The sequence below is a fragment of the Pleurodeles waltl genome, chromosome 10, assembly GCF_031143425.1.
Source record: "Pleurodeles waltl isolate 20211129_DDA chromosome 10, aPleWal1.hap1.20221129, whole genome shotgun sequence".
NCBI classification, from domain to species: Eukaryota; Metazoa; Chordata; class Amphibia; order Caudata; family Salamandridae; genus Pleurodeles; species Pleurodeles waltl.
The window spans coordinates 817,976,704-818,004,573 of NC_090449.1; the positions used below are offsets into that span (position 1 = coordinate 817,976,704).

General features: G+C 44.7%; 1 protein-coding gene across 2 annotated transcripts in view; it reads right to left on the reverse strand.

Annotated features, from left to right (window-relative positions):
- KIF15 (kinesin family member 15) overlaps window positions 1–27,870 on the reverse strand; it is a 930,781-nt gene that overhangs the window by 730,515 nt on the left and 172,396 nt on the right. For both annotated transcript variants that reach the window (XM_069211483.1, XM_069211481.1), the window contains exon 11: window positions 18,827–18,950. In XM_069211483.1, the coding sequence (XP_069067584.1) occupies window positions 18,827–18,950 (124 nt within the window). The remainder of the gene's footprint in view (window positions 1–18,826; window positions 18,951–27,870) is intronic.

Here is a 27,870-nt window from a genome sequence, read left to right on the forward strand (position 1 = left end):
AGGAAGTGGTCACGCCAGAGGGTGTTGGCCTGCACCCCCATTGGACAGGAGAAACCCCTGCTTTCCACCCTCAGGAGCAAGGATAAATATGGCAGACCTGTCCCACAATCCAGATACCTGCTTGAAGAAGACACTGGAAGGAATGCCCAGCTGGACCCCTGACCTGCACCTGGACACCTCACTCACAAGGACTGCACCAGCTGTACACATTGGGCTTCAACAAGAAAACAAATTTGCCTTGCTTTTGCAGCTCCAGGAGTGGACTACATGTAAACTACAGGTACAAGGGAACTGAGCAGAGTCCCACTGTATCAAGTCCTGCAAGGCTATCCCAGCTGACCAGTGTCCATTTGAGGATTTTGACCAGGTGCATTCTCGGAACTGTAATCCCAACTTCCAAGGAGCAACTCAGAGCTTCTGGAATCTTGGAGCAAGTTTGCGGACACTTCGATCTGCCTCAACTGAGTTTGTCCCAGTCCAGCACAACATAAAATAACCCCTAAAGCTTTGTTTCTAAGCACCATTTTTATACTTATTCTTCTAAATTTCATATCTCGACTTGCACGCATTACATTTTTGTAGATTTGGTCTAGTTTTACTCAGAATATAACAATATATTTTTCTAAACTGGTGTGGAGTCTTTATGTGGTGTTTTCAGTGTGTGTGTGTGTGTGTGTGTGTGTGTGTGTGTGTGAGAGAGAGTGAGAGTGCATGAGTGTGTGTGAGAGAGAGAGGGTGAGGGTGAGAGAGAGAGGGTGAGAGAGAGGGTGAGAGAGAGGGTGAGAGAGGGTGCGTGAGTGCGCGACAGAGCAAGTGAGAGCGAGTGAGTGACAGCGAGCAAGAGCGAGTGAGCAAGAGCGAGTGAGCAAGAGCGAGTGAGCAAGAGCGAGTGAGCAAGAGCGAGTGAGCAAGAGCGAGTGAGCAAGAGCGAGTGAGCGGGGGAGGTGGACATTGTACAAATACTTTACACACTGTCTCTTTAGATAAGCCTGACTGATGTGCCAAGCTACCAGAGGGTGAGCACAGGTTGTCTTTTAGTGTATATGAAAATTAGTTACTTATCTGTGACTTTAGTTCTCCAGTATTGGAATCTTTCATAGATTCGCATGCTTGAATCATTCCCAGTCGTCGAGGCGGGAGTCCCCCGTACCTTTAATAATTTCGGTTTAAACCTAAAGGCCCTTAGGCCTCTCAGTTTAGCACTCTACCAGAGTCATTTGTTAGAAAAAGTACCAAACTTAAGGGCCCACGAAACAGGCGACACCACCCTCTAGAACCTTCCTGAGAGAAGCGCCAGTGCATCAGATTTTCTAAGCACAAGTGAATAGAGGATATAATAGAGATAAGAGAGGCGAAGGTGAGCTTCTCCAGGGGGGCGGGGGGGTGCCAGTCGCATGTGAATCTATGAAAGATGCCACTACTGGAGAACTAAAGTTACAGGTAACTCATTTTCTTACCCCAGTATTGTAACTTTCATAGATTCACATGCTTGATTCAGAGTAGTAAGCAGTGTTGATGCACATGTATAACACGTATTTCTGTTCCATACATATATTCATTGCATGTCTAAATAAACATACATAACTTAAAGTTCTAAACATTAGATATTAGACTTTTATGAGAATTTACCATGAATTTCAAACCCCCTTTTTTTATATAGGCAATGTGCATATCTGAATTTAGGATGGTGAGATGAGAGATATAGCTCACTTACTGGAAAATATTTCTGAGGACTGCCTGGCCCACCGGTACTTCTCCTTGAGACAATGCATCCAAGCAGTAATTTCTGGTAAATGTATGGCAGCTTTTCCAAGTTGCTGCTCTAGAAATGTCTTGGAGTGGTACACCTGCAAACAGTGCTGGTGATGAGGATACCACACACGTTGAATTTGCACGCACAGAGGTTTGCAGTGGCTTGCTCGCTTCTTGATGGCAAAACCAAATTGCTAAAGAAATCTTGCGATGCTCTGTTTGGAGAATGGTTGATCCAGTCTGGGTGCGCTGAAAGCCACAAATAGTTGGCTGGGTTTGTGAAATGCTTTTGTCCTGTCCAGATAGAATTTACTGCATCTTTTAAGGTCTAAAAAGTCTAGCGCCTTCTCTGCTGGAGTTGTAGGATTTGGAAAGAATGTCTTCAAAACTAAGGGCTTATTTAAATGGAAGTCCGAGGGGACTTTTGGCATGAAAGAAGGGTTTGTGCATAAGATTATTCTATCTTGTTTAATCTGTAAAAAGGGATCTTGTATAGACATCGCTTGTATCTCACTGACTCGCCTGGCTGATGTTACAGCAATAAGGAGAGCTACATTCCAGGGAAGAAATTTCATAGAAGTTCTATGGATAGGTTCAAATGGTTGCTTCATGAGTTGTGCAAGAACAATGTTTAGATTGCAGGAGGGAGGAGGAGGTCTAAAAAGTGGAAAAACTCTGAAAAGCCCTTTTAAAATTAATTCAATCAAGCTGGAGGACCATAACAAAGGTGAAGCATCTGACCGTCTATAAGACGCAATCGCCGCCAGGTTAACCCTAATGGAAGAATGAGCTAGACCTGAGTGCGCCAAATGTAGCAAATAAGGCAATATTTGTTCTGGTGATGAGGAAATAGGATCAATCAGTTGTTGTTGGCACCACAAATAAAATCTCTTCCATTTACATGAAGAAGTTTTGTTGGTGCTAATTGCTCTGGCTTTTGACAGTATATTTCTGCACTCCTGAGGAATTTTCAGTGGTGCGAACTCAAGGTCCTCAGGAGCCATGCTGACAACTGCATTGATTGAGGATTCAGATGCAAGACTTGTCTGTTGTTCATGATTAGCAGATTCAGAGATATTCTCAGTGGAATGCGAGACTTCAGGCCAGCAGGGGGCTATTAGTAACAGCGTGCATGGTTCCCTCTTCATTTTGGTTAGGCCTTTCGGGATCAAGGGAATGGGCAGAAAAACATATGCAAAGATTCCTGACCATGCTAAGGAAATCAAATTCCCCCATGATCCCAGTTGGTGATGCCAGCTTGCGTAGTATTGGCATTTGGTGTTTGACCGCCTGGCGAAGAGGTCGAGGTTGGGTGATCTCCACTGGGAAAATGTGGTTGACCGTGGGCTGGTCCAGTTCCAATTCGTGACATACTGATTTTAGTCTGCTGAGCGAGTCTACTATCTATTCTGAATGCATGGAAGGTGATCTCATGTTAGGAGTATTCCATGCTGTGCCGCCCAGTTCCATATCTCCCAAGCTTCCTTGGAGAGAGGACGGGATCATGTGTCTCTGTTTGTTGATTTAATGCATCGTAGTGGTATTGCCTGTTCTTATTACCACCTCTGAATAGGCTATCTTTTGGGGTGGTGGGTGGGGGGGGCGGGAACGCCCACAAGGTTAGGCAGACTACTTTTAGCTCTAGCAGACCGAGGTGCATTGTTTGAAAAAATGGTGGCCATTTGGCACTTATCTGCAGGTCCTACAAAACTGCTCCCCAGTCCTCTAGTGAGACATCTGTGGTGATTATCCACAGGGCTGGGCGATGAAGAAAAGATAGACCGATGGAAAGATGATGTTTCTAAGACCACCATACCAGAGCCTTGGTGATGGCCGGAGTGATCTTGATGTGATCTTCGAAGCTTCCTGAGACCTGGAGCCATCGCAGACTGAGCTGTTCTTGGAGGGGGCAGATTTTGAGTCTGCAGAAAGGAACTAGAGTTCTGCATGAAGAGAACCCCAATAACGATTTGTAAAGGTGCACTGAAATGGATTCTTTTCTTTGCAGTGACTTCGCCATAGATAGCAGTTTTTGTTGTCCTTCTACATTGGGGCAGGCAATGCTGGATTGAGTGCCCAGGTTTGCCCCTAGAAACGTTATTGTGTGTGATGGTTGTGGCTTGGATTCCTCCCAGTTTACAGTTAGACCTAAGCTGCTGAGTAAGGCAATGCATTTTCTTGTTGATCTGTGTGCAGCGGAGAAGGTGTCTGCTTTTATCAACCAGTCGCCTAAGTATGGGAATACTTGATGCTTTCTTCTCCTGAGAAAGGCTGAAACAGGAGCAAGGCACTTTGTGAATATCCTGGGAGATGATTTTAGACCGAATAGAAGAACTTAAAATTGATATTGGCTTCCGGCTAGCATGAACCTTAGGTACTGTCTGTGGGATGGATGAATTGGGATGGGGAAATATGCATCCTTCAGGTCTAGGGTAGACAAAGTCTCCCTGGTTCAACCGAAGGACGTCCTGTAGAGTTATCATGCGGAACGATTGTTTTTTCAAATAGGTGTTTAATTCTCGGACATCAAGGATCGGTCTCCAGTCTTTCCATTTTTTGCAAATAAGAAAGAATCTGGAGTAAATTCCTTTCCCTCGCAGTGACAGTGGCACCTTTTCTATTGCGCCCTTGAGGAGTATTTTGTTGATCTCTCTCTTAAGTTGTTGTAGATACTTTGGGGAAGTCCTGTGAGGAGGATTGGGAGGAGATATTGGACAAACTCCAGCGTGTGTCTACACTTTACCAGTTGTAAAACCCACTGGTCGGGTGTTATGGTTTGCCATTGCTGGAGAAATTGAGATTTTTCCGCCTAGATTTGGTGGTAGGTGTTTGGGGGTAGCCGGAGCCCTGGATACATCAGGCTTTGCGAGCAGAGTCTTTAGTTGAACAAGATGAACGTCCCCTGGTGATAGACCCAGTAAGCCGCTTGCAGAGGTTGTCTTTGGGAGTATTGCTGTTGAAATTGTTGGGTGATGGATGCGAACAACAGATATCTAAACTGCTGGTAGCCTCCCCTATATGAAGGCATTCCACATCCTCTCGTGGCTCGAAACGAAGACTGTCGTAACTGCAGTGTTCTCAAAGATTTTGCAGTCTCTGTGACGTATTTTATCGACTGCAATGCCTCGTCAATATGTTTGCCAAAAAGCACTTGACCATCAAATGGAAGGTCTAGTATTTTATTCTGTACTTCCAATTGAAAATTATGTGGCTGTCAGGCAACCTTGCCTTCTGAGGACAGCAGCCCCTGCAAGCTGACTAAACTCAGTAGTGGCTATGTCCATCGCATAATCTATTATCCCTGTTGATGCATGTTTTCCCTCATGTAATGTCTTTTTAGCTTCTGCCTTAATGTCCTCTGGCAGTTGAGCAAGGTATAGGGCGATGTCAGTCCATAACTGTCTGTCATGTCCGGCTAAAACTGCCATGGAGTTAGCCACTCTTGTAGTTAGACTAGACATTGAGGAAAATCTTTGGTCAATATTGTCCAATCATCTACCTTCCTTGTCCGGAGGTGTGGAAATTGGCTTAGAAGGATTTTTGGATCCCACCAAATCTGGGTGAGGGTGACCAGTCAAGCATGCTGGGGCATCTTCGGGTGCTTTATACTTTTTATCGAGGCCTGGAAGCACTGCTGTGACTGTCACTGGGTTTTGCATGACTTTCAAACCTTGTTCCCATATTTAACTGACTAGTACGGAGCATACTGACTTTTGGAATGGATCCTTAGGAGTCATATAGAAAGCAATCAGTTTGCTTGGATGGTACGGGAAGTGCAAAACGCTTAGCAGCCCTTCTCCGTAAGATTGTGGAATCCTCCGAAGTCCTCTGGAGGTGAATCTACCTTTGAAGGTGGAGCTGGAATAATATACACGTCCCACACCGACTGGTTGTCGAGGAGCTCACCTTCCTCTTGTTCTCCTTCCGATATGTCAGGCTCATGTGGGAGGGTCATACGAGGTGTGGCCACATTTGTCAGCAATAGAGTGGTTGGCCTCGGACGCGGGGGGCTACCCAAGGAACTGGAGATGATGGTGGCAGAGGTTGCACCTCTTCTGTTGCAAGAAAGCACCTACTATAGTCGGCTAGCATCGTTTGCAAGTCGGATATTAAAGTGTTCGGCATATAAAACCCTCTTGATATGATTAATCAACTGTGTAGTATTGTGGGTCATAAGCTTCGCCATACTCATCATCGTTATCCTGGTAATTTACATTCAACTGTGAGGGACTGTGCGCTGTTCCAAATGGACCCTCAATATCCGATTTGTCGTCACCCTTCTAGGAATGTACTGGTATTAAAGGGGTTATCGTACTAGGAGAAGTATGCTCCGGTGCATTTTTTTGTAGTTTCATGTGTTTTGTGTACTTTTTCCCTCGCCAGCAGAGCTCGACTGTGTTGTAGACTAACTCATCAACAGCGCGACAGGAGCACTCTTGATGCTGCATTCGTTGATGCAGATTTTGAGGCTATCTCAACCGTCAACAGTTTCATGGTGGAAGCTACCATCGACGGGGTTGTCGTCGATTAAGACGATAATGAGGAAACCATGGTTACCGTCGTAGATGAGGACGTATAGGTCTTCATTGACGACGATGTCATTGACATTGTCCTAATCGACGGTGGGTGACTCGACGGAGGGGCCGTCGCTGGTGGAACGGCTCTTGTTGATGTCGACGGTGGGATTTTGACAAGTGGTCTGTAGACTGTAGGAGCAGAGGAAGGTCTTTTAAACTGTTCAGCTGACTTAGGAGGAGAAGAGGATGATTTTTTTAAGCCCTTTCTGATCTGCTGAAATGTCCTTTTTCCTCTTTTGCAGAGAATTTGTGATGTGATGAAGGGCTGCGGCCTTTGTAAGACCCTGAGGCGGCCTTTTCGTAGACCTTCCTTGGATATTCTGAGGACGAGCCTGAGTAAGGAGATCTTGCTTTTTTTATGTGATCTCCCGGGAGATGCGGAGTAATCATCCCTCGCAGAATCAGAGACTGGGTTATCTCTAGATTTAAGTTTTTGCAGCCATATCAACAATCTGCCCTCTCTATCCTTCAAGGGTTTAGAGAAGAAGGTGCGAGATACCTTGCTGTCTTTGGCAGAGTGGTCTGGGTAATGGCAGTATACGCAATTCTGGTAAGGGTCTTCAGAGTGTAACCTCTTTTTTCCACAGGTTTTGCGGGATCTGAATAAGCCCTTCTTCTCCTTGTCAGACATGGTGGAGGCCTTACCAGCTATGAGTCAGAATTATTTGTGAGGAGTAAAACTTTCTGGGTATTCTAAAATTTGAGAAGAGTAGAGCTCAGAGGAGAACCCTAGCACAACGTGCAGTAGAAAATCTGAGGAACTGAAGCTTCTCTCAGGAAAGTTCTAGAGGGTGGTGCCGCCCGATTGGGATGCCCTTAAGTTTTGTCCTTTTTCTTAAAATGACTCTGACAGAGTGCTAAACTGAGAGGCCTAAGGGCCTTTAGGTTTAAACCTATGTAAGTACTACTCTTAAAGGTACCGCGGACTCACGTCTTGATGACGGGAATGATTCAAGCATGTGAATCTATGAAAGATTCCAATACTGGAGTAACTGACTTACCCTGACTAGGATTGTGGTTTCTGCTTGTACAGGGTGCATACTCTGACAATCAAAAAACAAATTTCTAACAGTGTTATAGTGGAATTACAAAAAAACATCCATAAGTGATGTTTGATATTTCTGTAGATATGTCATCATATTGCCTTGCATGGCTGATATTTCAAAATATCCACTGTGACTAATGTTGTACTGTATATTGCTCAATATGTTAAATTACTAGGATGTTGTGCATATCCAATACTACACATCTGAGTTGTTTGTACAAGCCATTTGTTTTTTACCAGTGTTTCATGATTAGAAACACAATATGATGACCCTGGCCTGCAAAGGTTCCAACTGATGACATACTTGTATAACAATTATGTTACTTTTGGCTGAGAAACACATTAGAAAAATCAAAATTGGATCAATATTTGTGTTTTACAGTTAAATTAGGATATTCTAGTATTTATGTATTACAAATTGATCATTTTCTACAAATAAACTGCTACATGCTGCCAGATAATAATTTGTTATTACCGACTGCAGTCAAACACTTTAATACTCTGTTACAACTCTTTACAAACATACTTAACTGAATAGGATTTCAATAGGATTCACTCAAGTAACCCACAACCACACATCACAGACCTAAAAATCACTTATGAATTAAAACCCTACTCTGCACTATACCCCACACTACTCACCCGTGCTTCACATCTCATTTACACTCCACTTACCTTTCACTACTTTACAGTTTTCTGTTCTATGATGATGTTTCCTGTAGAAAAATGGTTAAGATCGACACAAGCTCCTTATGGTTGGAAATATTTGGGAACTTCTTACGATAACCTTTTTTTTCTTATTTTGTAGTTTTTAATTTTGTTTTGTTTATTATTTTCTTCAACTAGTCAACAGGACCCAAAAAAGAACAATGGGTGAACAGGATATAGGAAAGAAAGGAAAAATAAAAAAAGCTATGGATTATGTGGGGCAGGGGCAACAACATTGGTGTGCCAACTCCAATTGACAATAGATATTGTGATCTGTTTCACCAGTAACTGTAAGGAATGGTAGGCAGCATGGTGCCGTACTGTGATAATTGTCACAGATCATCTGATCCTACCATAGAAGGTGAGTTGGGACAGTGCTACCAGGAGCGGCTATTGAGGGTGCAGCCTAGGGAGTTGCTGTGGGATTAGGGGAAGGCAATACTCCTTAGGTTGAGGGTCTCACAGGTTTTGAAGCAGTGGCCTCCTCCAGCTCCGCCTCCTCTCGGCATGTGCAAACATTTGTGAATGCATAGCTTGAAGATGCTTTCGCATCCCTGGGGTACCAAAGGAGTACTGCTGGTGAGTACCCCTTAAATCACTTTTAACAAAGGTTTCATGTGACTATAGGTCCATTCTCACTTTTTTTTCCCCACTGGTATGATGAAAAACGGACGCACCACAGACTTTCTACTGCAGAAGCAGTGCCCACCACAGGCTACTTCAATTTCTTTCTCCTTCCATCCTCTTTCTACTGCAACAGCAGTGCCTGTTCTTCTTCTAACTAGCCTTCCTGCACATCAGGATTCTCCTGTTCAGTTATTGCGCATAAAATTGCACCTTTCAAGTTTCAAGTTTCCAAGGCAAAGACCACAGTATGATCCGCCTTCCTCTTCAAAATCTCGCTACAAATGCTAACAAAGGGGTGTTCACATCTTGTTTCATACAACTAGCAGTCTCAACAGCTTATCAGAATGCTTTTTTTTAAAAACACAAATCTAAAAGTGCTGAAGTACTATGGCGATAGTGTCTAGGAGGTGCAGTGGTACCAGTGACATGTAAGAAATATTTAAATATGTTATTTCACCAACACATATTAATACAAAAGTACTGAAACTAACCTATTTTCATAAACTACACATAAGAACATATACATTCCAAAAACGAAAGTAGTTTCTCTTTTGGGCTATGGAAATAGCCTACAAATAGCACAAATAATTGTTCGAAATGTTTTTATAACATCTATGTTATAATGCGCTATAAGTAATGTAATATTCATGGATATCATCAATTAATCTATCTAGATTTTTTTTTTTTAAATCATGCAAGGTTCAAAACAGGATGGAACCTGTACCTTTGTGACCCTCGTGCTCAAGTCTTGACACACCTGAAAACTAAAGGGAATAAAACATATAAAACAAGGCAAGTCCTTCTAACTAAAAAAACAAATTAAGCGCATCCTGGAAATGATACTTCACAGCAGTGTTTTGAAGTGAAGTAAAAATAAGTCAAAATTTGTGTGAACTCCTAAAGTAAGCAAATAGGACCTTGTGCGTCCTGACTATCAAGGTGGGAGACACACCAGAATGTCTTTCAAATATAGGAAAGACAGCTTTTACTGGGCAAGTCCAGCCAGACACTAGGCCATTTGCACAGAGGATCTCTAGATTGGGGGCTGAACAAGTGCACCCAGCCCAAGGTTACGCTATAGAGGTCCAGATGGATGTACTCAAGGACAGAGGGAAAATCTAGACAGTTCATCCTCTTGCTGGGTCGACAGGTCATATGTGCTGGGAGTGAGGGAGTGGAGCTGCTTAAGTTAGCCACAAGAATGCGTTAGGCCAATGGGGAGGAACAAGTAACACTGCATTATAGGGAACTTCCTCATCTTCAAGGTGAATGTTGCAAAGCAAGAAAGAGGAGACAAGCTACAGTGCCTTGGAAAAATTCCACATCTGGGATATTGCTAGGGTTTTCATGTATTACTCTGTGAGCACTGCAAAATACACCAGACCAAAAGGCATCCTACAAAAATCGAACACTAACTCAAATGCAATGAAAACCATAAAGCTCAAGAGTCCAAATAGATACAAATTAAAATCAAATATAAACTAGTGATTACTGTAGTTTCTAGCAGGGTTGCCATCTCCTACCACCAGTTTTCCACATTTGGAGCACTAAATCAAAATGCCTTTTCCTTGACTCAGCTCACAAATGTTATTGCTGAACAGTGTCACTACTCAACAAAGGAAAGTAACAAAGTGTTGGGCACTGGTATAATTGTACAACATTTTTGGATTTTCCACTCTTCCAACTTTCCTACAGCACTACTAAGTAAATATGTGTGTCAATTCTTATAATAAAATTAAGAAACAAAAACACCATGCATAGAGGGATCTCATTTAAGCATAAAAGTGAGTGATCACACTAAACCAGAAGACGGTCCTGCAAGCAAATCTGCCTTTTCTAAATGGTCATGCTAGATTTTCTCTTCTGGACTCCATTTTTGCTAGACTTCGAACTCTGTGCAAGTTTACCCCAGCTAACAAATTGTAAAGTGCCTGAAACTTGACATATTTAACTTGCCTACAAGTTCTTAGCATATGTTGTAGGAAATGCACCATGGTCTGGAAGTTAAACCACCACCTGTGGACTGCAGCACTTTATGTACCATCCAGAGAGTGGGCCAGCAAACCATGGCTTCAAACTTATGTGTACCCTGCCTGCAGCAGCGTAAAAGCCTGTCAAACTAAATCTTTTTGATTGGAGGAAAACCCTGCTTTTGAATATGAATGGCACCCTTAAGTATTCCTACTTGCCCACAAGGATGCCTGCTTGATATTTAAAGTTAAACATGTCTGAAATTAAAGTTTGCATATTCCTCAAGAGGCCAGCCCACAGAAGCTATTTTCACTGGCAGAGCTTAATCTGGGAATATGTTAAAGTAGAGATTAGAAACATTAAACCAATTTATGAGAGGGAGCGGCTACAAAAGTCATTGACTATTTTTAATTATTCATTATTAATAATAAAAATGGGGTCTTTAGTTGGCAGTGGTTTGCACTCTGTCCAAGTAGGGAACCTCATTCTAGTCAGGGTAAAGTGTTGAAATGAGAGCGGTACACAGTGGAGCTAAAAAGAAGGTTTATTCAGCAAGATAAGCACAATAAACGGTGCCAACCACTTCAGCCCCTTTGCCTGCTGCCTCTCCTTCAACAATCATCCTCGCATTCCATTCCGCGCGAGGTACGAGCCGTTCCACATTCCAGGCTGACGCCACACATCTTCCCCTCAACAAACTTTGATACAGTGTCCATAACATTTAGTTAAGAATACAAAACATTCCAATGTCAATTTAAAACCTCTACTAAATTAACTATACACATGGACATTCAACAGATGAGAACCTGAAATAATATAATTAGTTTGTCTCATAGTCATTCAAGTAAGCAAGTATCTTCCTCTCCCTCCCACTTCGTCCTAACATTCCATTCTCCACATCATCATCACCAGATACACTGTCATCCAACACACCAGGAACACCATCCATCAGATATCTATTACGTTCTTCAGAACATTCACCAATCTGCTCACCTCCAGTTCTACAAACAGACACCCGTCTCACATTCCAAGTTCTGCCATCATCCAATTTAACTGCATTCCTCAACACTTTAACAATTTTCCTGGGTTCTGACCAGCGTGGCCTTCCTTTTTCTACAATCCCTTGCAACTTAACTCATACACTTTGTCCTATAGACAACCCACCCATACTGGATTTGGCATCATGATACAAACTGGTACGTAATTGATAGTCTTGCACCCTGTCTCTCATTTCCTTATCACATCCCACACCAAATTTCACTTGATTCCTTTCCATCAACCACCAGGGAACCAAACTAGTGGATGTTTTCCTTCCTCTTAGCAAATCAAACAGCATTTTGCCAGTCACAGAATGGGGAGTTATCCTGTACGACATAAGCATGTCACAAATAGCCTGTTTCCAGGGAATACCTGATTTTAAAGCCGACTGTATTGTTTCCTTAATCACGCGATTGAACCTTTCCACTTGGCCATTCGAAGAATGATTATACAAGGAAAACTTAGCATGTCTTATACCAATTCTTTTTAAAAACTCGGACATCCTCGCCGAAGTAAACTGCACTCCTTTGACACCAAAACATCAGGTACCCCCTCCCTAGAAAATACATTTTCTAAAAACTCAATTACTGTCTCCCTGGAAATGTTATTTACAAACTCCACTTCAGGTCACCTGGAAAAATAATCCACCATACCTATAGCGTACGTTTCCTTAGAAGACAAAGAGGAAAACGGTCCCATAAAATCGATACCCAACTTCCTCCAAGGTCTATCGGGTAATTCTACTGGTACCAAAGGTGCTGTACATGCCCTTGCAATCTTATCACTCTGGGCACAAATTAAACAATTCCTTACAAATCTGTCTATCATTGTGTCAATTCCGGGCCACCAGAAAAATTCCTTCACTTTCCGTTTATTCCTTGACATACCACTACGGTCAATGTGGCTTCTCCTCACAATAATTTCCTGTATTCCCTTCAGAGGAATGATGCTATCACCTCTTAGCATTACCTCACCACACACACACACCAAGCTCGTCCTTTACCTTCCACAAAATCGCACTCTCCCCTCTCAACACATGTTCACCCGGGCCAACCATTCAATATATAACCTTTGACTAGTTGCATCTCATTGTCCTTCATCATCTCTAGATTCCATTCCTGTGCCATCAAAGTTCCTTGACCCAACCCATCATGTACTTCCAAACCTCCCAACAAGTCCTCATACGTAAAAGCAACATCAAATTCCATATCAACATTTTCACTTCCGACTGGCAATCGCAACAGCCCATCAGCTACAACATTGCACCTCCCAGGAATGTATTCCATTTCAAAAAAATACATGTGCAATTTAGAAGCAAGTCTCGGAGATAAATTCTTCCCGCCTGCTGGACGTAAAATATTAACCAAGGGTTTATGGTCCGTACACAATTTGAATTTCTTCCCCCATACATACAACCGGAATCTTTGGACTGCCCAAGATGCTGCCAACATTTCTTTTTTGATCATGGAATAGTTCCTCTCAGACTGGGACAATGTTCGTGAAGCATACGCTACAATCCATTTCTCATTGCCTTTTCTTTGGGAAAAGAACAGCACCTATAGCATAATTGCTTGCATCCACAGCAATCTCACATTCCATATCGGTCACAAAGGGTTTCAGACATGGAGCTTGCATTATCTCATGCTTAATGCGTTCAAAACATATAGACTGATCTTTACCCCACTCAAATGGAACATTTCCTCTTAACAGTTTCCTCAAATCATCTATTTTGGTTGCATAGTTCTCTATGAAGCGTGAATAGAATTCTGCGAGACCCAAAAACAACATCAATTGCTCCTTACAATTTGGCTCAGGAGCATCCACAATAGCTCTTACATGACTAATTTTGGGATGGATCCCATCTTGAGAAATGATGTGACCTAAGTATTCAAAATAACTTTGACCAAAATTACATTGATCTTCCTCACGGTCAAACCATTCTCACGTAGTATGGTTAAAACATCTTCCAATATCTTATCATGTTCGGCTCTATCCTTGCAATAAATCAGAATATCATCTTGGAACACCCTTGCATTCGTTATCTTCCCCAAAATTCTATTCATCTTTCTCTGGAAGACAGCCGGTGCACTGGCCAGACCAAAAGGCATCCTTCGATATTGAAATGCCCCCTCTGTCGTTATAAACGCGGTACAATGTTTTGAGCTATCATCTAACTCAATTTGATGATAGGCACTAGACAAATCAATAGTTGAAAATACTGATGCCTGGCCTACGGATGATATTAATTCTTGCAAGTTCGGCAACGGAAATGTGTCAACCCAGATCGTATCGTTCAAAGACCTCAAATCACCAAATAATCTGAGATCCCCATTCCCCTTAGGAGATATCACAACTGGGGAAATCCAGTCTGAACTCTCAATTGGTTCAATAATATTTTTCTCACATAGATCCTTCAACATCTCCTTCAGTTTGGGTCTATAATTCATTGGTACATTCCGCACCTTATGTCTCACAGGACTTGCATTTTCCTGTAAATTAATTTGGTGGTCGAATCCAGACAGTTTACCTAAGGATTCCGAAAACACTGTAGGAAACTTTTTATCCAACTCATCATAGATTAACCTTTTTTCCAAATCATGCTCAAGTACAGTATAAACTGGAGGTAATGTTGTAGAGTCAATCTTCATGCCCAGTTTCTTAATATGTGGCAACCCAAGAATTGACCCTTCTCAGCTACAATGTTCCCCGACATTGCTTTTTCTTCTGAAATTCAATATGCACAGTCACATACCCCATTATGGGAATTCTATGACCAGTGTAACTACCAGGACTTACATCAGTTGGAATTAATTCCCTACCAGGCCACAATCTCTTAAACATGTCCATACACATAATGGTAAACCAAGCACACAAATCAACCATTACTGTAACCTCAATTCCATCAATAAGTAATTTGCAAGTAGGTAATTTAGAAGAATTACCCTCAGCATCATTGTTTTCTTCTCCCATACACAAGACAATGTCTTGAATGATACGTTCATCCACTTCATCATGTTCAGATACATAACTTACACTTTTCGCGCTATTTTTACAAACTTTGCTAAAATGGCCTACTTTCTTACATGCATTGCACATTCTAGTTAAAGCCGGACATTTCTTAAAATTAGCTAGGTGATCCCCAGCCCCGCATCTATAACATTGTTTTGCACTATTTCTTTTCCATTCACATTTCTTCCCATACCCCTTAGAATCTTTATTCACAGAGCTAACTACAATAGTATCCGATTCAGAGTTGGTTAAGTTTTTCCTGACAGTTTGGATACATTTCTCGGATACTTCAATAGTTCTTGCTACATCCAACGCTCCCTTCACTGTAAGGTCACTGCTGCATGACCATTATTTCTCTTGTATTTTGCGAGATTTGGTTTTCATTAGTATTTGGTCCCTGAACACCTGGTCATAAGATATCTGCTCAAACTTGCAAGTAACAGCTAAACCTCTCAGCGCTGCCACAAATTGATCTATGGATTCGTCCTCATGCTGCATCCTAGAATAAAATGTATATTGTTCCAACACCACATTCATTTTCCTTCCATAACGCTCTTGTAGTTGTTTCTTGGCAAGCTGGTATACGTCCACTTCTCCAGCATTATCCACCTGGGGTAAGTTCTTAAATTTACTTAACCCCACTGCACCAAGTCTGTGGTTCAATAATGCAAAGAACCTTTCTGGAGAGCACTTGAGTTCTTCCAAAACCTAAACATATGCCTCAAACATATCAATCCAAAATTCCCATTGTATGGGTGGCTCCCCAGGTTCTGATAAAAAAAAATGGTGAAGGTTAAATGTTGGACATGGCTATTATGTAGTAGATGGTATTGAACTGTAAGAGAAGCAACACCACAGAAAAATAATATAATTTTTCAAATTAAGTATAAAGTAAGCTGTACTTATATTAGACCGCAGATAATATTTCCAGAAGAATGGCAAGAGTGTTACCTTGCTCTTAATGAATGAATTTTGTAGTGTTTCGCCATACAGTACATTAAACAGGCGACGCTTTAAGCCTTGAATTGTAGCTTCAGAAGTAGTGTCCTAGCTACCACCAGGACGCACGGGCAGAAAATGCAGGTGACGCTCTAAAAGTGTTACTATGGTAACAGACGCAAACCGACGTGCCTTCACTGTGCTGGGGTACAAAGTAAACAAAAGTTAATTACCAATAAGCTGTGCGACCACGCCCGAATTCCTCAGCAAGTTCAAGTTCAAGAGTTCAAGTCTTGAGGGCACTCAGCTAAGTTCCAGTAAGAAATCCCAACACCTCAAGTACCTCTTGGCAATAAATCCCAGCACTTCGTCTGCGTCTGAACAGGAATGTCAGCACCGCTTCTCTCCCGCTCGTCGCCAATGTTGAAATGAGAGCGGTACACAGTGGAGCTGAAAAGAAGGTTTATTCAGCAAGATAAGCACAATAAACCGTGCCTGCCACTCCAGCCCCTTCGCCTGCTGCCTCTCCTTCAACGGTCGTCCTCGCATTCCATTCTGCACGAGGTACAAGCAGTTCCACATTCCAGGCTGACGCCACATAAAGAAGTCACATAGCTAAGATAACCTCTGCTCACCCCCTTGGTAGCTTGGCTCAAGCAGTCAGGTTTATCTCAGAGGCAATGGGTAAAGTTTATGTGTTTACACATGTGCACACACAAACAGTGAAACACCACAAAAGTACTCCACACCAGTTTAGAAAAATAGCCAATATTTATCAGAGTAAAACAAGACCCAAAATGACAAAAATCCAACATACACAAGCAAAGATACAAATTTTCAAAGATTAAATCTTAGTTTCGTGCTTAGAAATACAATAGCTTAAACTGGGGCTATCAGGACAAAGTCATCTCCAACAGTGATGCCGCTCGTGGGGGATTGCAGGCCAGTCACAGAGTTGCACAAACCCCAGGTACAGTACCTTGGAAAACTGTTAGGAAATAAAGACCTTGCACGGAGTCTGGGAGTTGAGGCGTCGCTGGAGCCAGTGAGGCGTTGATTCCTTACTGCTACTGGGAAGGGGAGGCATCAGTTCCTTCCTGCTAGGCAGGGGAGGTGATGTGGCATCTGTGGCGAGGCATTGGTTCCTTACAACAAGGTGGGGTTGATAAATCCAACAGGTCAAGACAGGAGGCACTGACTTTGCGGTGTTGCAATTACACCACAGGGCCACAGGTGCTGCCGGAGAAGGTGAGGAAATGGGATCCAGAGGACATCTTGGATGCAGCTCAATGACCTGGACTCTACAGACGACCTGGCCCTACGCTCACATACCCATTTGCAGATGTAAGAAGACTGACAAAGTGGGAGTCACAACAGACCTAAACATCCGCACGGGAAAAAACAAGATCCTGGAGGCTAACACGGACAGCACAACTGCAGTCACTCTTGCAGGCGATGCATTGGAAGAGGTTGAGGCCTTCACCTACCTGGGCAGTGCCACAGACAAGCAGGGCTGCACACATGCGAATGTCAAGGCAAGAATTGGCAAAGCATGGGTTGCCTCCTTTCAGCTAAGTAAGACCTGGAGCTCCCAGGACCTCACGCTGAAAACAAAGATCAGGCTGTTAAAACACCAATGTACAATCGCTCCTTCTATATGGAGCAGAAACCTGGAGGACAACAATGACTACCACCAACAAAGTTCAGACCTTCATCAACTCCTGTGTGAAGAAAATCCTCCAAATCAGCCGCCTAAACACCATCAGCAACAATGACATACAGCAGTGTACATTCCAAGTCCCTGCTCATGAAGAAATCATGAAAAGACACTGGGGCTTGACAGGCCACACCTTTTACAAGCCCACATCAAACGCCACCAGGTAAAGCCGTCACCTAGAACCCTTAAGAGAAAAAGAAAAGAGGAATGCCAAAAAAACACCTGGCATCGAGGCCAACTGCAAAAAGACGGGTTACATCTCAGAATTCTTGCCTAAAAACATCTGTTTTCTAGTACTTATGCCTACTACCCCTTTTGGGGTATAGGACATCAACCAGGACAGAGTTGGCTGGAGAGCCCCTATGGATGTTTTATGCCCCAAGAGGGACGGTAGGCATAAGTACTAGAAAACAGATGTTTTTAAACATTATCTGTTCCACACACACCCTTAAGTGCATGAAAAACCACACACTAATAGGATGTGAACAGATGATCAAGCTGCATCCCTGCACCTATCTGACAAAATATTTCAACACCTTTTCCATCGCAGAATAAGCTCTCAGTCAACAGTGCAGGGATTTGCAGTCACAGCATGGCATAAATAAATAAATACACTGAATAATCGGTCCTTAATGACAAGCTTTCAAAGTAAGTGGTTGAAAAAGAGCTGGTTTCTCTTCCTTGCTCACTGGTTTAGAAAAAGCAGGCCACCGAAGGGCCAACTCCTTTGATAAAAATGTTAACATTATTACAAACATTTTACATTAAAAGTCTTGTTATAAAGCACACTGTTTACCATTATATAGCTATTTTGAAAGCACAGAAGTTGACTTCAGAAACAAATATTTAAGTGTCTCACTGAAAGACACAAAGATTCAAGATATTAGCTCTTTGGGAAGTAAAGTGTTTAGTATTCTTCTACATGTTAGTGCTCTATTCAAGTAACTACTGAAACAAGAATGTAAATTTGCAAGAATAGCTAAATTTAACTTTTTCAAGTCACAGACTACTTCATTCTCTCCACCCTGACCAAGCAACATTTAAATTCATAGGGCTTTTATTTCCTGCTACGGAAAGAAATACCAATTTCAGTCAAAGGAGCTGCACTGTATTAAAAGAGCAACGCGTTTCCAGACTTATGGTATGTTTGAAATATAAATATTTTGTGGTGATTTTGCAGATTTAAGAGGAGGCAATTTCTGTATCAAATGTACCGCTGTGGCTAGCTAATCACGTATTTTTGGGGCTGACTATATGTAAATAATAAAAAATAAAACACATCTGCAAACACCAAGCACATCACAAGGAATCCAGATTTCTGAAATGTGCTTTCTGATTTATGTCTGTAAAGTGACACCACAGTTCTTCTGTTAATACTTTGCTTAATTTCTGAAAATTAAAAAGCTAAAGTCATTATGCTTAATGAAAGATGTGCTTCCTTACCTCTGGAAATTGTCATATCTTCAGGCATTTGACCGGAAAGTAATTGGGAAAGCTGCTCCTTTAGCTTCTTTACCTCAGCCTGAAGCTGAGTAACATTGCCTTGAGTATCTTCATTCACAACAGCCTAATGTAAAATGAACACAGCACAAATTAGACCTTTGTTATTATGGATAGTGCAACAAGACAAAGCTATTCGAGAAACTAATTCCTACCCAAGTCCAGAATCTTTTAACATGAACCAACACAAATGACATCCCTGTGCTTCATTTTGGAGTAGTAAGTACTTACCAAATGAAACCATTCCCATTGATATTTGAACATTTGCTTTTCAGTGGGAAGAGGCCAGTGGTGTCACTATTGAATTGCCTAAAAATAAAAGCTCCAGGCCCTGATGGGCTGGCCCTGAACTCCAGTCTACAGTTTTGGGCCCTTCTGATCACTATTAATATTAATGCTGCAGTTAGGCAGTCACTCTCAAAGTCTATGTCAAATTCAGTGATCGTGTCTGTAGGAGAGAAGTAAATCTGACCCTGGTTGTTATCGTCCTATTTCCTTAATATGTGCTGTAGTTAAGATTACTTGGTGAATGGTTCTGCAAAGGTTGATGATATAAGCCAAAGAATGCAATATCCTGTCAGACGTACAGTATTGTTATTAGACATGGTCTATGGACCATTGGCCAATGTCTAAATCTTCATTTTATTGTCACCAAATACACAGTTGCCAAACAATGATCCATCCATTTGGCCTTTACGGATCAGAGTTCAGCATTTGTTAGGGTTAATCAGGACAAACACTGGGGCATAAATGCTACACATTGGGTTTGATGTCAATGTCGTTTTAGGAAATTTGGTTATTGGTGGAGGGGATAAACACCCTTCTTTAAGCAACAACCACAATCTGTCAGGGTGAACCACAGAAGTCGCTAAATGAACCTGTGCATAACCTTCTTGTAGCTTGGCACAAACGTAGTCAGGCTTAAGTTAGAGCCAATGTGTAAAGTATTTATGCAGTAGACAAACAGTAATAAAGTGAAAACATAACACAATAAGAATACTACACCAATTTAGACAAATAGATTAACATTTAATTAATAAATGAGATCAAAACGACAAAAATCTAATCAGCAGAACAGAAGATAGGCAATTTCAGAGATTTGAGGTAAGTATAGTACCAAAAAACACAGAGCGGGGAAAGTGACCAGGTCAGGCCCAACGCACAGGATCACTGGCCGGTCCCAGAGGCCACATTTGTCCAACTGAAAAAGTTACCGTCTCAAGGTTCAGCACACAGAATCCAGCTTGTGGTGGTGTAGGTCGCAAAGAGCAGTGAGAGCGTTGGGGATGGTTGCCCCTATAGCGTGAAGAGCAGTCCCGATGTCGCAGATGGTTGAGCGCAAAGATCCTGTCAGCCATCATGGATGGTGGTGGCTGGTGTTTCTCGTTGGCAGCCACTGCGGGCTGTCGATGCTGTAGTGCTAAATGCAGATCTCACATTGCCAGTCATTGCTGGCAGTCGCTGTTGTCAGGTAAAAAGTAATGTTCACCAGGGCTTCGTACCACTGGGCGTCACAAGTGGATGATCTCTGAGTAAATGCACCCGTTCACAGTTGGAAAAAGCCCAAAACTTCATGATTTCTACTTTTCTTTTCAGAGGAGCTCCAATGATGCCAGCCAAGAGACCTAAACCTGAGAAGGCACCTTTTGGGGATTAGGTACTCATTCTACCGGAGTCCAGTAGGACTCAGGCAGATCCAGTTGCAGCAGGTTAGCTGGGTAGATGCAGGGAGGCCTCTAGAGCTTGTAGCTCAGAACAGGAGGTTGGCCAGCTGACCCTTGGACTCACTTCATCCTGTGATAAAGGGTGCAGGTCCAGTCTTCCTTCTCAGACACCAGGCCTCAAGCTGCGGGGTGGTCCTCTGGCAGCAGGGCAGTCCTCGGTCTATAGTATTCACAGGTCCAGGAGTGTACTGAAGAGTGGGCCTGAGAGCCTCCTTTTTATACTTGGTGCCCTATTTAAAGAGGCAAGAAGCTTCAGGATTTTTCCCATATAGCGGTCTGGAATTTCCTGCTACCGAGCTCCTAGGCTAGTGTGAAGTCCTTTGTGTCTTAGCTGGGACAGTGCCTTTGAAGTGCAAGTGAAAAAGGTGACCGCTCCACCCCCCGCCCCCAATGATGCCACCACTCAGACCCATTTTTGTGATGCCAACTACACATAGTCATGCAACCCAGAACAGGCAGCAGGCATCAAAATGTTAGTACAAAAAATGCCAACATTCTAAAAGTGACATTTTCAGAATTTTGACTTAAAATCAGACTTTGCCATTAAAGAGGATTTAAATTTACAATTCCTTAGGCAGCAAACTTGACATTTCTACCTGCTCCCACGCAAACATTATCACTTATTAAATGTAATAAGGTAACCCACTGGTATCATATTGAGGAGGTAGGCCTCACAATAGAGAAAAACAATTGTATGTGTTTTTCATTACCAGGACATGAAAAACTTAAAAGAAAATGTCCTATTTTTTAAATACAATGTGCCCTTCCTTAAGGGCTGTTTAGGGCCCACCCTAGAGTTGACCCTTGGAATCACTCTGGTAGTCCTGAGTTCAATGAGAAGGTACTTTCTCCTTCAAGCAGCAGTAAGGCAGACAATAAGCAGCAGAAAACTGAGAAACGAGGCAGGCCTCAACCACATAGGCAGTCCTGTGCATACTAGGCAGTCCTTTTGAAGCCTTCCACATGACAAGGAGTATACTCAAGAGTTGGTCTGGAGCACCAGTATTTATACTTGGAATCAGCCTTTGAAGTGTGAGTGTTGGACCTGGCGTTTTTGACAGGGACATCCCCAAACTTTTTGCCTCCTTCCTCCTATTTTTTTCTGACCTGTTGTTGTTGGCTTTTGACCTCTGAGCACTTTACCACTGCTAACCAGTGCTAAAGTGCATATGCTCTCTGTGTACATTGTACTATTGATTGGTTTATCCATGATTGACTATTTAATTTACCTGTAAGTCCCTATTAGAGTGCACTACATGTGCCTAGGGCATTTAGATTAAATGCTACTAGTGGGCCTGCAGCACTGGTTGTGCCACCCACCTCAGTAGCCCCTTAACCTTGTCTCAGGCCTGCCATTGCAAGGCCTGTGTGTGCAGTTTCACTGCCACTTCGACTTGGCATTTAAAAGTACTTGCCAAGCCTAGAACTCCCCTTTTTCTACATATAAGTCATCCCTAATGTGTGCCCTAGGTATCCCCTAGAGCAGGGTGCTGTGTAGGTAAAAGGCAGGACATGTACCTGTGTAGTTATATGTCCTGGTAGTGTAAAACTCCTAAATTCGTTTTTACACTACTGTGAGGCCTGCTCCCTTCATAGGCTAACATTGGGGCTGCCCTCATACACTGTTGAAGTGGCAGCTGCTGATCTGAAAGGAGCAGGAAGGTCATATTTAGTATGGCCAGAATGGTAATACAAAATCCTGCTGACTGGTGAAGTTGGATTTAATATTACTATTCTAGAAATGCCACTTTTAGAAAGTGAGCATTTCTTTGCACTAAAATCTTCTTGTGCCCTTCAATCCACGTCTGGCTAGGTTTAGTTGACAGCTCCTTGTGCATTCACTCAGACACACCCCAAACACAGGGTACTCAGCCTCACTTGCATACATCTGCATTTTGAATGGGTCTTCCTGGGCTGGGAGGGTGGAGGGCCTGCCCTCACACAAAGGACTGCCACACCCCCTACTGGGACTCTGGCAGACAGGATTGAGCTGAAAGGGAACTTGGTGCATTTCTTAGAGACTCTTTGAAGTCACCCCCACTTCAAAGGCACAACTTAGTATAAAACAGGGCCTCTGCCCTACCTCATCAGACACTTGCTGGAGAAGAAACCTGAACCAGAAACTACATCCTGCCAAGAAGAACTGCCTGGCTGCTCAAAGGACTCACCTGTCTGCTTTCTACAAAGGACTGCTGTCTTGCTGTTGCCCTGCTGCCTTGCTGAACTCTTGTCTGGCTGTGAAAGTGCTCTCCAAGGGCTTGGATAGAGCTTGCCTCCTGTTCCTTGAAGTCTCAGGACCAAAAAGACTTCTTCCTTTCACTTGGACGCTCCGTGCGCCGAAAATTTCGACGCACAGCTTGTTTCGCGGCGAGAAAAACGCCGCACACCGACGCTGATCGACGCGACGCCCTCGGGACGATCGAGACTTCGACGCACAACCTCGCAAGGACAAAGCCGCCCGACTTCCAAGGAGAAATCGACGCAACGCCTACCGTGAGTGCGAAACTTTGACGCACGGCCTCGCAAGGACAACGCCGCCCGACTTCCAAGGAGAAATCGACGCAACGCCTGCCGTGAGACCAAAATTTCGACGCACGGCCTCGCAAGGACAACGCCGCCCGACTTCCAAGGAGAAATCGACGCGACGCTTACCGTGAGATCGAAACTTCGACGCGCAGCCCCGCAGAACGACGCGCAGCCGGAAAATAAGCAGGAGAATCCACGCACAGACCCGGGACATCTGGTAATCCCCGCGATCCACAAAAAGAGACTGTCTGCGCGCCGGAAAACGACGCCCGACTTCCCCGCGTGGAAAAGAACGACGCAAGTCTGTGTGTGCTGAGGAGAAATCGACGCACACACCCCCTTTTTTCATGCATCTCTTCTCCTGTGGCCCTCTGAGGAGATTTCCCACCAGAAACCAGGTACTCTGTGCTTGAAAGACACTTTATTGCTTTTTAAAGACTTAAAGACACTTAATATCACTTCTCAGTGATATCTTTACAAATTCGTATTGCAACTTTGATCGTTTTGACCTACAATTACCCAGATAAATATTATATATTTTTCTAAATACTGTGTGGTGTATTTTTGTGGTGTTATGCTGTGGTGTTGTATGATTTATTGCACAAATGCTTTACACATTGCCTTCTAAGTTAAGCCTGACTGCTCGTGCCAAGCTACCGGAGGGTGAGCACAGGCTGATTTTGGATTGTGTGTGACTAACCCTGACTAGAGTGAGGGTTCTTGCTTGGACAGAGGGCAACCTACCTGCCAACCAAAAACCCCATTTCTAACATTGGTGATCAGCGGTGAGGATAGGACTTGTGTTTGTGCAGTGACATACAGTAGCTAAGTATTTCACTGCCTACCCACAGTTGAAGGTCAACTTGATTTTTCATCTCTTTTGACTTTTGGTCTCTGATGTCCTTCTGGATATACTATTGATATTTTGGACTTTGGATTTTGGTTTTTGCTGGTAAAATCCTATCAGAATGGGATCGCTTACCTACTTATTCTTTTTGCCTACTGACCACCTCACTAAGGCTGACCTAAGGAAGCTTTGCAGAGAATGTGGCCTTCCTGTAGCAAAGAGATCTACTAAAGCAGAGATGCTACATGCCTACATAGTCTGGGAGGAAGACAGATGGGCAGAGAGAGAGGCAGCAAGAAACCAAATGACTAAGTACCCCTCAGAGGAGGAGGAGGACTACTCACATGAGGAGGAAGACGACTCAGATGAGGAAAGAGACCCAGTGAGAAAAGAATGGCTCATGGCTCAAGCACGGTGGATGGAAGAGCTAGATGAGTTTCTTGAAAGGGCTGAGGCAGCAAGTCTCTTAGCCCTGGAAGAAGAAAAGATTGCAGCTCAAGAGCTGAGCTGTAAAGAGCTGAAACTGGAGGCCGGAAGGGCTGAGTCCAGTTCAGATGGTGGCAGCAAAAATCTTGCATCTAGTAATGCTGAAGAAGGGCACAAGCCCAGAGATGTGGTGCCCAACTTGAAGAAGGGAGTTGACACACCCCGGGTGGTTCAAGGGTATGAGGTAGTTCCCGTTATGCACAGGGTCCCTGAGGAGGGTTGGGGAACTGGCAAAGGGAGTCATATTCCTACTGGGGGGAGGGACACTTTACTGACTCTAGCAGAGAGTGACAGAGAAAAGGGTTCCCCCCTGGTGGACGTCCTGGATATAGAGTGTAGGGACATCCCAGAAGAGTATGGGTTGAGTGTCAGGGACGGACAGAAACTGTCTCACCAGTCTCAAGAGGGTGATGTAGAGTGCCTTTCCAAGGCTGAGTTACTAGGTGGTTGGGTGAAGGGTACTGTGGTTAATACATGTGAAGGGCAGAGTGATGTAATTGCTGGAGAGCATATGTCTGGTCCTTATTTTCCAGAGCTACGCCAACACCAGGTGGAGTGTGAGTTCTCTGACCCCAGGGAACTTACAATGGAGGCAGACTTCTGGGTGAGTACCAGAGAGTCTGAAGAGGCATTTGGGGGTGCTCCTGAAGGGAGTGGTCTAGGTGGTTCCCGACCAAGTGAGGTGGGAGAGGATTGTAGTGTCCCAGGTAGGTCTCAGAGCCTAACCTGTACCGTAGGGCCACCTTTTGAGGGAAGCCCCACAGTGTCAGAAGAACTTGGGGGGATGACTGTAGACAGCATCCCAACAGTTCTGGTGTCTGGCAGTACCACTCCTAGTGAGGGGGTGCAGAAGTCCAGACATAGGGTTGAGAGGGGGTGGCAGACCCCAGTGGAGGATCTTGAAAGTCAGGGGTCAGCTCTGAGAGCAGAGCCCCCCAGGAATGACCCAGGTGAGACCGTTTCTGGTTTGGGGGAAACCCAGACTCTGCCGGATGGGCAGAGGTCGGGAGACCTGCACCAACCAGACTCTTGTGTGGCCCTTGGGGACGGCGTGTCCCTTGTGGGGGGTGAGAGTGCCCCCCAGGAAGTCCTGGCATGCCAGGCAAAGATTCAACCTCAGGGTGGTGACTCTGGGTTGGATAACCGGGTTCAGAGGTTAAACTTTGACCTGGTGGGGGGTAGATGTGCCCCCCAGAAAGTCCTGGAATGCCAGGCAATGGCTCAACCTCAGGGTGGTGACTCTGGGTTGGCTTACCAGGTGAAGAGGTCAAACTCGGACATGGTGGGGGGTAGGTGTGCCCCCCAGAAAGTCCTGGCGTGCCAGGCGATTGTTCAACTTCAGGGTGGTGACTCTGGGTTGGATGGCCAGGTTCAGAGGTTAAACTCTGACCTGGTGGGAGGTAGGTGTGCCTCCCAGAAAGTCCTGGGGTGCCAGGCAATTGCCCAACCTCAGGGTGATGACCCTGGGTTGGAGAACCAGGCTCAGAGGTTAAACTCTGACCTGGTGGGAGGTAGGTGTGCCTCCCTGAAAGTCCTGGCCTGCCAGGCAATGGTTCAACCTCAGGGTGGTGACTCTGGGTTGGATATCCAGGTTCAGAGGTTAACCTCTGACCTGGTGGGGGGTAGGTGTGCCCCCCAGAAAGCCCTGGTGTACCAGGCAGTTGTCCAACCTCAGGATGGTGACCCTAGGTTGGAGAACCAGGTTCAGAGGTTAAACTCTGACCTGGTGGAGGGTCAGTGTGCCCTCCAAGAAGTCCTGGCGTGCCAGGCGATTGTTCAACTTCAGGGTGGTGACTCTGAGTTGAATGGCCCAGTTCAGAGGTTAAACTCTGACCTGGTGGAGGGTCAGTGTGCCCACCAGAAAGTCCTGGCGTGCCAGGCAATTGTTCAACCTCAGAGTGCTGACTCTGGGTTGGATAACCGGGTTCAGAGGTTAAACTCTGACCTGGTGGGGGGTAGGTGTGCCCCCCAGAAAGTCCTGGTGTGCCAGGCAATTGTTCAACCTCAGGGTGGTGACCCTGGGTTGGAAAACCAGGTTCAGAGGTTAACCACTGACCTGGTGGGATGTAGGTGTGCCTCCCACGAAGTCCTGGCGTGCCAGGCAATTGTTCAACCTCAGAGTGCTGACTCTGGGTTGGATAACCGGGTTCAGAGGTTAAACTCTGACCTGGTGGGGGGTAGGTGTGCCCCCCAGAAAGTCCTGGTGTGCCAGGCAATTGTTCAACCTCAGGGTGGTGACCCTGGGTTGGAAAACCAGGTTCAGAGGTTAACCACTGACCTGGTGGGATGTAGGTGTGCCTCCCACGAAGTCCTGGCGTGCCAGGCAATTGTTCAACTTCAGGGTGGGGACTCTGAGTTGAATGGTCCGGTGCAGAGGTTAAACTCTGACCTGGTGGGGGGTAGGAATGCCTCCCAGAAAGTCCTGGTTTACCAGGCAGTGATCCAGTCTGGGGGTACATACCCTGGGCTGGAAGACCAGGTTCAGGGTGTCCCCCCGGACCTGGAGGGAGGGGCTACTAATAACAGTGCCCCTACCATGTTGTCTTCTGAGGAGGCCACTCCTAGTTGGGGGGTGCTGGACCCCAGAAGAGAGGGCAGGGGGAGGGAAGCCTCACCCCGGGCCCTAGTCCAACCTGAAGGTACCGACCCCAGGTTGGAGGGCCAGTTGCAGGTTAACAGCCCTGCACTGGTGGAGGAATGGTACAGGGCGACTTCTATAAGCACCCTGACCATGTTGGACTCTGGGGGTACCGCTCCAGGAGGGAGGGTACAGAGCCCCAGAGGGGAGGACCAGGTTCAGGCTGTCATCCCTGACCTGGTGGAAGGGAGAGTGGTTAAAGGGTGCCCAGCACCTGGGGCTACCGCCCCCCACTCTCCACAGCCACAGTGGTGGGAGAGCTTTGAGAGGCCTGAGGCCTGGCTCTCATCCCTGACAGCTGTCAGTAACCACTGTGGCTTGCTGTCCGGGCGGACAGAGTTATCCCTGGGGAGGGGACAAGTGTCACACCCCGGGGGTAGAGTGGGCAACACCACTGTGTTGGTCATGGTGGTACTATCCTGCTCCTGGGATACATCTGTGAGCAAAGGAAGGTTAGGTGCTGCACAGATGGGATCCGCAGGTAAGGAGAAAGGTTCCCCATGGGTTGGCTTAGTGGGCCCTGAGAGTATGAACAGAGGGATCCAATTGGAGTCAGGAAGGCGAAGAACTGGAACATGCCCCTGCTGTTGTGGGCCAGGGTCCTTGTTCTGTCGCCTCAAACAGGGAAGTACATCAGGATAGTGATTGTTCTCCCCTGGCTTTAGGCTGGTAGGGGGTCATGTTGGACCTGGCGTTTTTGACAAGGACATCCCCAAACTTTTTGCCTCCTTCCTCCTATTTTTTTCTGACCTGTTGTTGTTGGCTT